Here is a 16,006-nt window from a genome sequence, read left to right on the forward strand (position 1 = left end):
ACATTCAGGTTGAATTCACTGATCCTTATTTTTAGGAAGATATGGCAGGACATACTTTCATAATTGGCAACTTCAAATTATTCCTCTTCTAACATCTGGTTTGTATTTTGCAACACCACCACCCAAAATTTCTTTACACAATTGTCCTTTTTTCAAACAAATCCCCTGCATTAACTAGCACTTTCTTCAAACAAATTCTCATATCCATATTTCTGATCAACTTTTGGTAGTAGCTCCTAAATGGTTGCATATAAAACCCTCTTTAATGCAATCCCAAGGGCAGTCTTCTGAAGTAACAGCTAATAGCATAACTTAGCAATACTTTGAAACATTAAGTGGAAGATAGGAAGGGCAAAGCTGTATCCTGACTTTAGGTATGGTAATTATTTCTTGTACCTGAGTGAACATCTGTGATCATTAGTTTTAGATTACAATTTCTCAGAAGCAAATCACTCTGATTTCTTAAAGCCACTTTGAAATTGCACATCATTAAAATTAGGTCCCCCCCTCCAGTTCCAAATGTGTATTTGAGCACTACAGTGCACCTATTAAAGAAACATTTGGCAGCATAAAAATTGCAGCAGATGTGCAAGGTGCCAAGAGGCACAGGGGTTGAATGTAGTATGTCAAACCCCCCCCAAAAAGCACCCTTTTCAGATCCTGTGTTCTAGTAAAAGAACAATATACAGAACCACAGAATGTACTGGGTTGGAAGGGACTCACAAGCATCAAGATCACCTCTTAGCCCTGCACAGAATCATCCTCAAGAGTCACACCATATGCCTATTGTCCAAATGCTTCTTGAACTCTGTCAGGCTTAGTGCTATGACCACTTCCCAGGGGAGCCTGTTCCAGTGCCCAACCACCCTCTGGGTGAAGAACATTTTCCCAATATCCGACATAAATCTCCACAACACAACTTCAGGCCATTCCCTCAGGTCCTGTCACTGGGCAACACAGAAGAGATCAGTGCCTGCCCCTCCTTTTCCCCTCATGAGGAAGTTCTAGACTGCAGTGAGGTGTCCCCTCAGTCTCCTCCAGGCTGAACAGACCAAGTGACCTCAGCCACTCCTCATACAGCTTCACCCAAGGCTCTTCATCATCTTTGTTGCCATCCTTTGGATGCTCTCTCTAACAGTTTAAGATCTTTCTTACATTGTGGGACCCAAACCTGCCCCCAGCACCCAAGGTGAGGCTGTCCCAGTGCAGAGCAGAGCAGGCCAATCCCCTCCCTTGCCCGGCTGGCAATGCTGTGCCTGATGCCCCCCAGGACACAGGTGGCCCCCCGCTGTCAGGGCACTTACGCCTAAGTAGGCTTTCAAGAGGAGTTTGTATTTCTGCAATTCACAATTGGCTGTATCAGACAGCTAATGATGGAATATATCAGCTTACCAAAAAAACTATATATAGGAAACATGATAAACTTAAATTTCCAGAGCTACTGACAGTATCAATGGGGGAAAAAATGGGAAAAAAATTACTTATTTCCTTTAATGCACAGAAAATTTAGCTTCCTTAAAAAAGACTTCTAGTAGTTCTAGTTAGAAAATTTTGGAGCCATTTTGCTGCACCTCTTCATGTTGACAGGCTTAGAAGTAGCCTGTTGATGTGAAGCAGCACAGCTTTGGGACTCACGAAAAGGTTAAGCCTGCATTTTCAGACAAGTACATTTGGGGTTCTTTTAAATACCTTTTTCTATAAAAAATATTAGCATTTTAAATTATTTGTGTATCACAGTAATACAACATTTAATCAAAATACTGTAACCATGCCCAGAAGATAAAATAGCAAAGCAGAGCATCTGACAGACGGACTTATAAGCTCCCCCTGAGGGTTTGAAGCTGTCTGCTACACTACAAGCAAAACAAATAACTGTATTAAAACATGAATTTATTACCCCACTGAGGCAGTACGTTGGTTGCTAACCACCAATGCCCTGGAATGGAAGGTCACATATCAAGTAAGATTTTATAAAATTTCACTTTTCATTACTTTGCCAAAACTTACAAGAAAAAGTACAAACACTGCATACAGTAAGAACAGAGGAAAGGAGCTACATCATCTGGCTGATAAGAACAATTCTGCTGATTAATAGAGATAATTGACCTGTATAGGTTCCTAAATTTTCATATGCTTGACTTTCAAATCAATGCCTTTTTTTTTCCACCTTTACTAATTTCTCCCTTTTTTCCTTATAATTTCAGCAGATAGTCCAAAGAGTTGGACTTAAGCAGGCAATGAAATTCTTTCATTCTAAATACCCCAGGGAGAAAACCAAACATTTTAATTAGGATTGGTATATACCTGAATCTAAAAACACCGAGCAATAAGGACTAAGTCAAAGAGCACTGTCTTCATTAATAAACCTACTAATAAATCTCTGCTGTTTCAGAGTAAGGTTTAGGTCTCAGACTGAATTCATTTCCAGTAGAAAACCAGGCTATAACTGAAGGAGATATCTATGCCATGTAGCTGTTACACAGACATATCCCCTCCTTACCGGATGTAGATTTGCAGCCACAAACATGAGTAAGGCAGATAATAGTGAAGAAGCTACACTGACACCTGTATCTTCAGTATTTCACCTGATGATACCTGGGGTGATTAGCAGAGCACAGAGGCACCATCTGGGTATTTCAGAGCCTTGGAGACCAACCTGAGAGCACAAGGACACATCGACCTTTTTCTCCACTGTGCAATCACAGATTGCTGACAACACGCCATACCATGAGCAGGGCAGTGCCAAGGCAGAAATGGTTATTTGACAGGATCCAGAGTTAATATAGTACTGTAGATATAGTGCTCATGTCAGAGTGCAAACAATTTTCTAGTCCAAAAATTTAAAAAAGCACTGTTTTTAAATCTATCAAAGATGCATTTAGAACCCACATCTTCAAAATATATCAACACACAGCTATCAAAATAATAATTAAAATATAAACATATTTTAATTGTGCTTTTTCCCCCAAAAAATGTAATTGTTTAAACAAACAAACAAAGAAAAATCACTCTACGAGATTGCTAATATTGACTTTCCACAGATTTCAAACTACAAACAGCCAAGAATGCTATACATGAAGCGGTCCAAAGAAGCAAGAGTTAAAGAAATTGGCATTTCTTCTGTTTTAAAACTTGTGAGAGCTATTTTGTGGTGATGTTTTGCTACTTCTAATAATGCTTTAAGGAGAAAAGTTTCCAAGTATAGAGATAGAAATATAATAAACACATATTTTAAGAATAAACCATAATCTCACAATCCCTACTAAATGAACACGGCTGTTGATGCAACCTTCATTGTACTCTACAGCAGTACAAGCTGCCCAGGATACTTTTAAAACATGCAGACTAAAACATGCAAAAAATTTATCCATAACCCCCACAGTCCTGTTTTCTGGGAGAGGAAGAAATTAAGGAGACTCAATACTATTCTACCCTCTCTTTTCCCTTGCTCCCTCATTGCCTTTATTAACTCAATATGTCCCTACACTCACTTTAAGACTTTGTTGCTATGGGAATTTATTTCCATATTTTATTGTCAAGGAGAAAAACAAGATTTTGGTGATTAAATGTCACAGAAGCTCTGACTTTTGCACAACCTAATCAAATCTACAGCCTTAAAAACAATCTGTGTATGTAAGTCTTACCATTCTGATCATAAAAAAGTACATATGTTCTACCTGGCATTTAAAAGCCAAGTACAAAAATTCACTCTCCCTTCCCCCAAAAGCTTCTGGATAATTTTAACATAATTTCTGCATGCACATTTTCAATTAGTTTCCTAGAAACTCTGGAATAAAACATATTTTCTTTTCCTTTTCTCCCAGTGAGGACCATCCACAGCATCAAGAGATTCTTTTCTTTTCTAAGTGACATTCAAGGTTAGTGAGGCTAGAAATTCACCTCGTAATAACTGACCCATAAAGACAGCTACAAAATTGTAAGCATGGGTTCCTTCCCTCCCCATACCTAATCTATATTGCAGATGGAAAAAGAAATACATGCAACAGGTACAAAATATTGTTCAATTCCTACAGTAAATATGCCAGAAGTGTTTGCTGTCTTCTATCAAACTGGCTGCTGTTTCCACTGTAAATCTCATACACTTGTACTTACCCCCTTTTTAATATTGTAACTGTCTACATAGGTTAATGTTTAGAACCACTCACTTAGGAAAATTGTGTACGTAATCATTAAATCATTACGATTTAAATAAAACTGAGCATAAGCCAGAAAATTCAAAATTAAACCAAATATAAAAAAAAAAGTCTCCCTTGTGGCTCATGGTTTGTGTATGTTTCCACTCCTTCAAAACAAGTTCTCCCAGGTCTGGAATCAGAGCTCATGCTCATGTACCAGGAACTGCTCTCTGTTAGGTAGGACTCTAGGAACACAACTGAGAATGCAGCTCTATCAACTAGACTCAGGCAATGCTGTCGGAGGACTACAGTGCTGAAGCTTAGATAACCACAGTTAAGATGCTCAAAAGATCAGGAGCCTGACCTTCACACTCAGTAGCCTTATCTTTCCCAAAGGTGCTGTAACAAACTGCTGGGAGCCAGAACTCGGAGCATCCAGAAGCTGCACCTGCTCCCTAGTCTATTTGATTCTGACTGAGGACATACTTCCAGGTTTTCCCTCTTCTGACACTATTATGGTATGCCCTGACTTCTGGGAGCAAGAGGTTTAGCTTGCTATTTAGCTGTGATTGACCAAGTACAATGGGTTCATTAGGTAAAGCTCACCAGGAGCTACAAGCATTCAGCACTTCATCAAACCAGGACATTTAGGTGTCTAAACATGACATTAGGAGGCTAATGTAAAGTACTTATGATTGAACACAGAGGCACAGGTATAAACTTTCTGTGTGGCATTTAACAAACACAATCCATACTTGATGAGTAAAACCATGAATGCATGCATTTTAGCCACTGCACTAAACCAGGTTTAGGCAGAAAGGCATAATTTCTGAGGCAAATCTGCACAAAAGGAATTACACCAGGAAACGTTTAACTCATTAATATACCACTGAGCTTCAGCACTGTTTTTCCCATTTTGTGGCCAGTACCCACCCATGGGAGAAGCAGAGCCAGAGGGGAAAGGAACATGGCTTTCTAGCTAGTGGAGAAACGGAAAACTGAAGATTGGCCAAAGCTGCATATATTTCTTATCCTGCAGAGTTTGCAAGTACCCAAGTCCCCTTATCTCAGCATAAAATACATTTAAGTATTAAACATTGACTAACCCTACCAAAAAGCATGAAATTTAACTGTTCTTTAATACTTATATTTTAAACAGGAAAACTGTCAGCTTCTGGAAAAACAGTTTTACAGAATCCCTTTAAATTAGGAAGCTAACTAATCACTAAGATGAAAAAAAACCTACATCTGTAAATATGCCTAATACTCTGAACAGTTGCTAGTCACTAGGATGAGCTTGGTGCTTTCAATTGATTCCTTAAATATTTTAAAAACATTAAAAATTAGGAGACTAACGTTTTCTGATTGATATTATTTGCAAAGGTTTTGTAGAGTGGAAAGTAGCAAGGCCCCCAATACCCTGTAATTAAAAACCACAGTGAAAAAGTCATGCTGTTCTTGATGTCAGTAATTGGCATGTACCTCAGAATGAAAAATAAGTGCTAACAAAAACTATGCAAAGCCTTTTAGAACTTTCTTACCTTGTGCCCCTTAAAGATATCCTTTTTAAGCCAGGGACAATGTGCTGGTTTTGTCTAGGATAGAGTTAATTTTCTTCATAGTAGTTAGAATGGGGCTGAGTTTTGGATTTGTGCTGGAAACTGTTGATGTCCCAGGGATGTTTTAGCTATCACTGAGCAGTGCTCACACAGAGTCATGGCCTTTTCTGCCCCTCACACTGCCCCACCAGCAAGGGGGCTGGGGCTGCACAAGGAGCTGGGAGGGGACACAGCCAGGACAGCTGACCATAGGGATATTTCAGACATATGGCCTCATGCTCAGCATATAAAGCTGAGGGAAGAAGCAGATAGGCAGATATCCAGAGTGATGGTGTTTGTCTTCTCAAGTAACTGCAGTGCATGATAGAGCCCTGCTCTCCTGGATGTGGCTGAACACCTGCCTGCCCATGGGAGCCAGTGAATGAATTGTTTGCTTCGTTTGCATACACAGCTTTTGCTTTACCTATCAAACTACCTTTACCTCAGTGTCTGAGTTTTCCCCTTCCCCATCCCACTGGGAGGGAGTGAGCAAGTGGCTGTGCGGGGCTGAGGTACCAGATGAGGTTAAACCACAAAAGGGAAGAATGGAACAACACAGTATACTGTGTATGCTACCATGCAGTATAAATCTTATGCAAGACTGAAGACAGTAACAACTCTTCTCTGGCAAACTAACCTCTCTGTTAGATTGAAGGTTCTCCATAATTCTTGTAAATATGAAAAGCCTTCTCTCTTTTTTTTATTTACTTACTCATTTACAGAAGAAGACTTTGCCTTTTTCATCCTTCTACAGAGGCATTCTCAAATATAGGCTCCTAAATATTACTGTAGACTTCAAGTCAATAGATAAAAGTAATGGGGATTTTAGTGGCAATTCTAATAAAGACATTACAGATATAAAATTAAAATATAATCTATATTATGTCAGTGTCAGTGACTTCAGCAAGACAGGTTATGATTCCTCATTTTAAAAAAAAATACAACATTGATAAATTTGCCTTAGGATGCTGTATTTCTGTCATATGTGATCTGTGCCAGTGGTTTAAATCACCCCATGAAAATATTTTCAGGAAACAACAGCTATTTATACATATTGATGTCCAATTCAGTACTGCTCCACCGACATCACAGGGACCTGCAGGAGATTAATATCTCTGAGAAGATAGCGGAGGCCAATCTTGCTTTTCTTATTTCAGGATCAAACAGAAAAGCAGCAAGGAGCTACGGGAACTACAGGAAACAGCAGTATTAGCTACTTGAAATTGTCAAGGGAGAAGTAAATTGGAAAAAGCTTCTTTTGTCTAGGAAATATCTGCTGGGGGGAGGGGGAGCGATGGCCAAGACCACACAGGCCTCATGCTGTTGCCATCCAGCAGAGTGAAGAGAAAAGCGTCAGGCTGGCTCATCTGCAAATATGAGCAATGTATGTGCAGGCACATTCGTCTCACCGTTTTCAGCATTTTGTACAGCCTTAAAGCTGACAGGAAAATTAACCCCCAGCTGACTACTCCAGAATCAGAGATGCTAGGGATAAATGGGGCCCCAGCTGGCACTGAAGCCCTCAATCTCTTCCATAGTTCTTGAAATGCTAAAGGTTACCCAGTCCACAAATGCAATATTTAACAGCTCAGTGCACTTGAATATGTGGCTCCTGTTAGACAAAATGAACCCATGAGAGGTCAAGTCATGTTTTGAAGCTGTAAGTTATTTATTATTTTTAACTGGAATAAAAGCAGTCTCTATGAAAAGCATATTTACTAAATATCTGACTCCAAGGATGAAGTCTGTCCTGCAAGGGAGTAGCTGCTGCCCTAACAGTCTAAACACTGTAAATGCTATACTTCAAAGACATGGAGACAAGACCAGACCATGCCCATCCAAAAGGGAAATAACTTACAAAATAACAGGTTTCTGATCAGTTGTGCCAAAATATCAAGACCTCTGGGTAAGTTCAGCATAATAAAATTGCTTAGATGGTGGGAAATGAGCAGAAAATAAACCGTTGAGTTAGATTTTAAATAATGATGGAACACTACTGCAAAACAGCATAACTTGCAAACGGAGAAGAGACGAACAATAAGCAACACTGACTACTACATTACTAAGGCTTTCAAGTTACTCCGAAGAGAAGGATAAAACTGTAAATTTAAATCAAGAGCAGCATTTTATTTTGACATTGCTTTTCAAAGCACAATAGTTCTAGAAGTAGCAACTTCAAAGACTAAAGAAAGCAGAAAGTGGCCTACTTGAAGTTTAGAGTATTCTCAAAAATCAGCAGCTTTATCTAATACCAGCAGCATATCACCAACAACTAAGACTGTTCCAAGACCATAAAAGAAAGTAGAGTTTTATAAAACTTGGTTTGGTGGTTGACCATGTCATCCATGGATGCCCCAGGTTTTCATCATTACCTTAAATAAAATATAGGCCTCCAATAAAATTGCCTTTTGCAAAACGAATACTGTGATAATAGCACAGGAGGCTAGAAAATGCATCCTGCAATCCAGTTCATGGTTCATGTTCAGCTATAGACACCAATAACTAATTCCACATGTGAGACAGACTTCCCAGAGGGAGATGTTAATCAAATAAGTGATAGGAAAAGATACATTTCCTTAATTTAGTATAACAACCCCCCTGTACGAACAATATGTTGATCTGGTAAAATGTTACTCTATTGTAGCAGTGCAACATTAGCAGAACATACATCTGGTTTAGTTATTTCTGTAAGGCAGTTTGTATACATAAGACACAGAGCAATACTTTATCATTACCATTATATTAAAAATGAGATTTAAATGCATTTGCCCCATCTTTTTAACTGCTAATGTTATTCAGATACATTCACACTTAAAAAAAAAAAAAAAAACAAAACACCAAAACAACCAAGCAAACAAAAGAAAACCTAAAAAACTCACAAGATGAAAAAAGAGCAGCACAGTGGGTCTGTATTAGCTTTGCACTATTAATTGACAGAAGACTGATGATTAATGCTTCTGCACTCAAGTTGAATATTGCAAGTACAAAACAATTAAGCCTCTGTATTTGCATATTTTCTACAATAACAAACTTGATTACAGCTCTCTCCTGTAATCAAGTTCCCCCCTCCCAGTCCTATACCTCTGGTGGTTTAACTTGCACAAGTGCAGCTGCTGACAGGTACAATCATCTGATCCCTATCACACCTGACAACTCAATCTGCATACCTGCTATGCAACTTGCACTGGAAATGACTCAAGGTCTAGAATGCTGAAAAATAAAACAGAAGTGTAACTTACTTCCATAAGGAATGCTTTGCCCCAGTAGAACACCACTTTTTGAATTACTCTCATTTCAGGCAACTCATTTATGACTGCAATAAATACAATTCCATCAAAGTCTTCTAATTTAAAGACAGTGAATACATTCTTGTCAGCCACTCAGAATAAAACAGAGCTAACCAAATGAAATGCAGACCAGACGACAACTTTTCCAGCCAGAGTGAGAGCATCACAGGCAGACGGGAATACAAGACTTGGCAAAAGAAAAAAAATCAGCAGCCAAGTTCTACTGAATAACCAATACACAGATGACAGAAAAGAGCTGGGTAGTTTAGTAAGTAGCTACAATATAAATTTTTAAGATGCCTCAAGAATAGCTTCTAAATAAGGGGTAGCATTCATCTGCTCTGCTGGTGGTCCAGTTTTGCAACTACCTTGTTTAGAAGTCCAGCCAGTCTACTCGAATTGCCCTGGGATGTTTTCATGTGCTCAATATGACAAATCAGGATGCACATGATAACTGGTCTTGTATAGTAGCCATCATTTATATCACTGGATACTTGGCCCAAAGATAAGAACACAATGGAAAAAAATAGGCTTGTCCCCCTCAGTACCATATCCGCCCATCAGCTGGAGCATTAGTCGTTTGTGCCAGCTCATACTTTACTGACCAACCTGAAGATAATCAGTAGTTTTACTATTCTTGAAACATAAATAATCATGTCTCAGTTTCCCCAGTGGTATATTCTGAAAAATGTCATAGAAGTTGAAAGCCATAGTCTGGCAGCATACCAGGCCAGGTCCTTAACCAGCCACTCCCCCAAATCCGTCTCTATCCATTCCTTGTTTCTGTGCCCACACTTCACCTTTCTTCTCACTGTTTGTCGGTATGGCTATTTGTAGTGCAATCACAAGGACTGAATATAACTGAACCGATTCAGATTTAAAATAATTCCTAAAAGATGTATCTGGGATATTTGGGGTGAGGGGTATGGTGTTTAAAGGTTATGTTTTTACCTGCATTTTCTCTCACTTCAGTTTGCAGCACAGCCTAGGAAACAGCTATATCAGCTCAGCTGGACAGGGCTGAGCTAAAGGTTAGGTAGAACCTAAAGGGTTTAAAGGAGTAGCACCTTTCTATTGTACCATTACAACGCATTCAGTTACTACTTACTCAGATAGTACAGACTTGAGCTAACCAACTTTTAAATTATTTTCCTTTCTTCTTTGGCTCCATTCTACACTTTTGCCCTCCAACGCACTACAAAAGACCATAACTTTTTGCTCAACTTTCTTGATGTGCTTTCTTTCCCCTGTCTCCTGAAGTTGCCCTCTCCCAATATTACACTAGGAAAACACAAAGAACAAATTCCAGAACAGGTACATGGACACAATTCTTTCTAATTGCCAGCAGCACTCAGCCTGAACATATGTGCAAGAAACATGCAGCCCAGTAATTTAATGAATAAAAAAATGCATTTCTGCCCAATTAATCAAAATATTCATGTTTTCATTCAATGTAGACTCTCCCCGTAAAACTGCCTCCAGCAAAAATCAAATCTCCACAAAGGTCTGCAATCGACAAAACACAGAATCTTCTATCATTACAGATGAAAAAATAAATTTCGAAGACACTGGCTTTCTGTCCAAGACAACTCTGATGCTGCATGCAAAAAGACCTCACAAGCTAGGCATCCAAATTTTGAGCTCCACACCTAGGAAGAGAAATCTCGTGTTCAAAAAGTTGGGATGTGGAAGCTTGGATTTCACCTGTGTCACTTAGGTCTCTTCTGGACCAATTTTACTCTGGGCCTGGCATGGAAAAGAAGGAAAAAGGTGAGAACTTTTCCCAAATAAAAGTCCATCAGAAACATCTGCAAAGATTTTGGGTTTAAGCAATGAGTGTTGAATAATAAAAACTTTCTGGATGTTCAGAATTTTCTGTCATATGAATGTTTTTACTACTGTTTAATTCCATAGGATAGGCTAACATTTGAGTTATTAACTAAACTTCTTAAAGCACTTGAAAAAATCTCATTTTTGTACCTTTCAGTATAAAGCCTGCTGTTACAGATGTACTTTAAAGGAAAAAAAAACCAAAAGAACGACTTAATCTGTTTACTGTTTGTTTCTGCTCCGCATTAGGTGCACAATGTACCATACAGTATATGGCTATTGACATTCAGAGGTCTTACATACTCCATTATACATGAGTAAAAAAACCCGAGTATGTGTGTCTATATATATGAAATTATTCTTTCCTTTTCCATTTTGTCAGAAAAGAGCATAATAACTAAGTCAACACCTCAGAGCAGTTTAAGAGGAAACTATCAGTGACTGGTGTTTTGTTTCTTTTTTACTCCACTTTATATTTACTCCACTTTACTCCTTTTATATTACAGCTTTATAGTCTGTACAAACAGAAATCATCACAGCTTTATCAAAAAACTACAATTTCTTTTCAATCCATTTGGAAGAGAAATCAGAATTTTCAAATCAAGATGTTAGAGATAAATAAGAAAAGCAATGAAACAAAATACATTTTTGCAATCTACGTCTCACTGAAAAATGTGAAAACACTGTCCTTTTGTTAAGACAGTATTCTTCTGAAAGATAGCCATTTCACTGAAAAGAAAATTACATATACTCAGCTTACTCATTTGTACACCAACTGCTGTAAAGGATTCTTCATTTTGACTGTGGTTTCTGAGTACCACTAAAATACACACAGTTTTGTGAGTGGGAAGCTAGGGGATTTGGTGCGCTCATTTGTTTGCTTATTTTACTTGTTTGTTCTTGGGGAAGAAGTTAAAAATAGGAAATACTTATTTTATTAAGGCAATAATACATTCAAGTCATAGCTCCTACTAAGAGAAGAAAAAAATACATGCCCAAGGCATGCACCCAAGTCCTATGCATCTCCGTTAAACTAGAACAATAAGAGGTTTATCTTTGCCTCAGGGAGCAAAGCTGATGATATCAGCTGCCACACTTGCATGCCTGACCAAACTAAGCTGAGTTTGCAAGATACAAGAGGATAAGAGCATGAATGAATTCTTTGCAAAAGGCAGTCAGATATCCAGTGCTTGGTGGTAAACAGAATGAGGGAGATGCTAGAAGTAAGGGAAGTAATTGAAAAAACCCACCCCCAACATCAAGTAATAGCATTAATAGTACACTGCTTAAACAAAATGTAAAAAGACCACACTAAAGCTCTTGAAGTGTTCTTTTAAGCATTAAACATCTGTGCTTATTTCTGGGAGTTGGCTAAACTACTAAGAATTATTGTGTACTCAAAAACTCATTTAGCACCTGTTTAACAGTGAATGGTGCCTCACGAATAGCTTACAGCAAAGAAGACTCACCTTGTATAAAGCAGAAATGAGCTGATGCATTTTCAGTCGATGAAATACAAAGATATCGTACACGGCTGAAATGGCCAGAACAGTCACTCCTTGCTCCTTCCACAGCATGCTGCATCCTGCACACAGCCCTGCTCCCAAGATCCAGCCCCAAGTACTTGATGAGGAACCTCTGGTAGAGCAGTGCTTCACGTAACACATGAGGGAAAGCAGAAAGAAGAGGCAGGCTCCAATATCTGCCCTCCCTACGATCCCCGCTACAGCTTCCGTGTGGATGGGATGAGATGCAAACAGCAGGCCCGCTATCAAGGTCCAGTACCCATCGCCAAACAGAATCCTGGAGAAGTTTGTGAAAAGGCCTGTGACTGCAGCATGTAAGAGGACGTTGACAAGGTGGTAGCCCCATGGGTCCATTCCCCCAAGAGCATGGTTAATGCGGAAGGAAAGTGTGCAGAGAGGTCTGTAGGACTTGTGGCTCCCACTGTGAGTAAGCAGAGTCCCCCAAAAGTCATTGTAGAAGATATGGATCCACGGTGTCTCAGGCAAAAGGTCCTGGTTTGTCTTGATAGCTCGACTACAAAAGACAAACAAAAACTTCATTTTAACAGAAGAAAATGGCTACAAATGAAAGGCTGTGAAAATGCAATCACACTGCTACAAGAAAAAATGGCATTGCTTTGGTGCTGCTTCTATTCAAGTTTCGAATTTTAACAGGAGGTGTTAAAAAACTACATATCTATTGACTTCCTTCTAGAGCAAAATTTCCATATAAATTGGCTTTTAAAACATTAGAAACAGACGTTATGCTGTTTCTGTTAAATTAAAACACCCTTCAGTGACATTCTTCTGAGTCTAACCCAGGAGTAATCAGTTAAGATTTGATGAGTTATAATTAAAATATAATAGAAATATGAAAATCTTGCAAACATTACTGTTGAAACAATGGATCCTCCAGTAACTCAGAACTAAAACCCCAACTGGCCTTTTATACTGAAATTTTAATTCAGATGTTGGAATGGATTTTGCTAACATGGATAAACAGTAAATACAGAAGTAGGTAGGAGTGTGCAATTTTCTGCTTCTGGACAGAGTATTCTCTCAATTGTCTTCTACATATTTAGACTGGCCACATTTTCTGCTAACACCTTGCTGAAGACAGACAACAGATTATTTTACAGACGAAAATACACTTTCTCTTTAAATTCCTTGTATTTCCAGTTGAGGGAAAAAACCATATTGTATTAGCTTATGAATTCAAGTCTATCAGCTTGATTAGAAAAAAAAAATGCTGCAGCTTTCAGCATTTTATGCTTTCAACCACCCTGGCAAGGGCTCGTGCCAGCCATTAGCAGTCTCTAAGTCTAATTTGTTACTGTAAAAATCTGGCTCTTGTAGTGTTTGTACAAATCCAAAGATTTGCATTTAAAATTTATGCAGTGGGAGAAGGTGTGAGACCTGCTTAGTGCAAAAAGATGACTAGAATTTAATTAGTTACTTGTATTTAAGCAATTATTTAAAGATGCATTGTTGTTACTACTGATCTTAACTCATTTAGCATTTATTTTATTAGGGTAATTAAGAATCCAGCCAGCTAAAGACTCTTCTACTCAAAATACTAAACAAGAGAGATGATTTATATCTCATTCTCTATTCAAAACCTCTATCTGCCTTACCAGTAAACATCCTCCTATAATTAAAAATTTTTCAATTCAGATGAGGAAGGGGAAAAAAAGGTGTGAAACTCAAGCCCACATTTAAAATGCATGACTAATTCATACTCCAAGACTCCCCTCACATTCTCCATTTCCCTAGAACCTGTATGCAAATTGCTTTTTTTTTTCTCTTTTTTTTTGGTATTAGTTTCAGGAATGTTGTCTTGTTCTACAAAGAAAAATGCTCAAAACTGATATACCACACCACAGAATCTCCATGCAAATACTCCAAATTCCACACAGCTCAGCATTTCCATTGTCCAGAGCATCCTGCTGTAATGCTTTCAGACATGCTTCCTCTCAGCATGTCCTTTTGTCTGTGAGCACACAGAGGTTATAGAGAGGTCACCTTAAATCCTTTAAAGATCTGATGATGCTTTTTAGAATATTTGAAAATTTTCATTTTGACTTCTGCTTATGCAGTGGATCAGGTTGCCAGTATTTGTTTTCCCAACCCCACACACATTTTTCTCATTTTAGGCAAGTCGCAAAAGAACACTGGAGGAAAACAAGATCTTTGTTTTCACATTATTTATCTTGTCCTTCCATGCAGTCCTTTCTTGAAACCTAATTCCTCTGTTTGAGATTTCCTTTTGTAGCATAACTCTCAGAACCACTATCAGAAACTTAGGAATTTGGCAAAAATAAAGCAGGTGTCAGGCAAGAAAGAGTCCTTTCTCTGAGAAAAACATAATATATTAGACTACAGGCTCCCAAAGGCTAAGAATGGCTATCAGATGTCAGGATTCGGAGTTGAAACCTTGAACTGCAAAAGTGTTTTTTCTTGGGGAAATAATAAGAAAGTAAGTGGCAACAACATTGCCGCACAACCACCCTCCCCCGAGACAGAGCATTCTGCTACAAATAGCCCAGACAGTTCACAGATTGTTCCCAGCTTTTAGTATTTTTTTGCCCTCTAAGCTGATAGTTTTCATGCAGCAGATATTCATATTGAACTCTTCCCCACCAAAAGTAAACTGTTTGTATCATAAAGAAACCTAGTGTACAGTCCAAAGGCATTAATTCAGTCAAATCTTATTCACAGCTTTAGCAACAAATTTTATGCCTCCTTGATCCTTTTCTGTTTAGACCTGCCCATATTAAAAATTAAAACAAAGAAACAGACAACAAAAAAACCCACACACACAACAAAAAAACAAAAGGAAGCCCTGAAGGTACAGTATTGATCAAACTGTATTTGGGTACAGATGTCAGCAGGCTGTTATAAAATACTCCTAATTTCTTGTGCATGTAAATGCAACGAATTCTACTACCTGCCCATCAGCATGAGGAATACAGAAGCTGACAGTTCCAGCTTACTCAGTGTTTAGTCAGGTCAAATGCTGTATTTTCCATAAATCAAAATTTTAAATAAAGTTAAAATTTCTTTCCATATGATTATTTTTATTAAATATTTATAAGAAAAAAAAGTCTAGCTAATGCTTTGAGATTATAACAAAGTCTAATACAAGAGCAAAGCTAGAGGTCCTATAGCAAAGAAGCAAGTCTCACACAGTTTGATTAAGTTCAACTACTCTTACATTATAAATGTAAGAAAAAATATACTTGGACATCATTAGACTTGACTGTGCAGGAGGATGCAGGAATACGAGCACCTGAGATACCTCAGCCAGGCAACTCCGTGTCATTTGGTCTGAATAAAAGTGAACAATGTCTCAGTAACCTGAGGACTGGGGTCAGACAGAAATAGTCTGTATAGTCTGTGGGCTGAGTCCAGCCCATGCACAACTGGCCAAGCTGTGCCCACCTCCATCCCTCACCTGGCTGTCCAACAGCACTGGCAAGGAAAACATGAAGAGAAATGTTTATCTCTATGAAGAGGTAAGAAATACAAGCTCCATATCTAATAAAATAAAATAATAAAAATAAATAGCACTAAATTGCTCATGTTAGGGCATTAATGAGCCTTGATAGCCTGACCCTCCTCCGGAGGTTCCCACAACCTGCCCACAGTCC

The 16,006-nt window shown here is 38.5% G+C and overlaps 1 protein-coding gene across 1 annotated transcript in view; it reads right to left on the reverse strand.

Annotated features, from left to right (window-relative positions):
• The window catches only part of TMTC2 (transmembrane O-mannosyltransferase targeting cadherins 2), a 237,224-nt gene that overhangs the window by 123,052 nt on the left and 98,166 nt on the right, over positions 1–16,006 (reverse strand). The window contains exon 2 of the mRNA XM_042017640.1: positions 12,321–12,891. Coding sequence (XP_041873574.1) covers positions 12,321–12,891 — 571 coding nt within the window. The remainder of the gene's footprint in view (positions 1–12,320; positions 12,892–16,006) is intronic.

Source organism: Corvus kubaryi, unplaced genomic scaffold, assembly GCF_017639235.1.
Source record: "Corvus kubaryi isolate FWS band 111438036 unplaced genomic scaffold, C.kubaryi_AGA036_p1.0 137, whole genome shotgun sequence".
In the NCBI taxonomy this organism is placed as follows: Eukaryota; Metazoa; Chordata; class Aves; order Passeriformes; family Corvidae; genus Corvus; species Corvus kubaryi.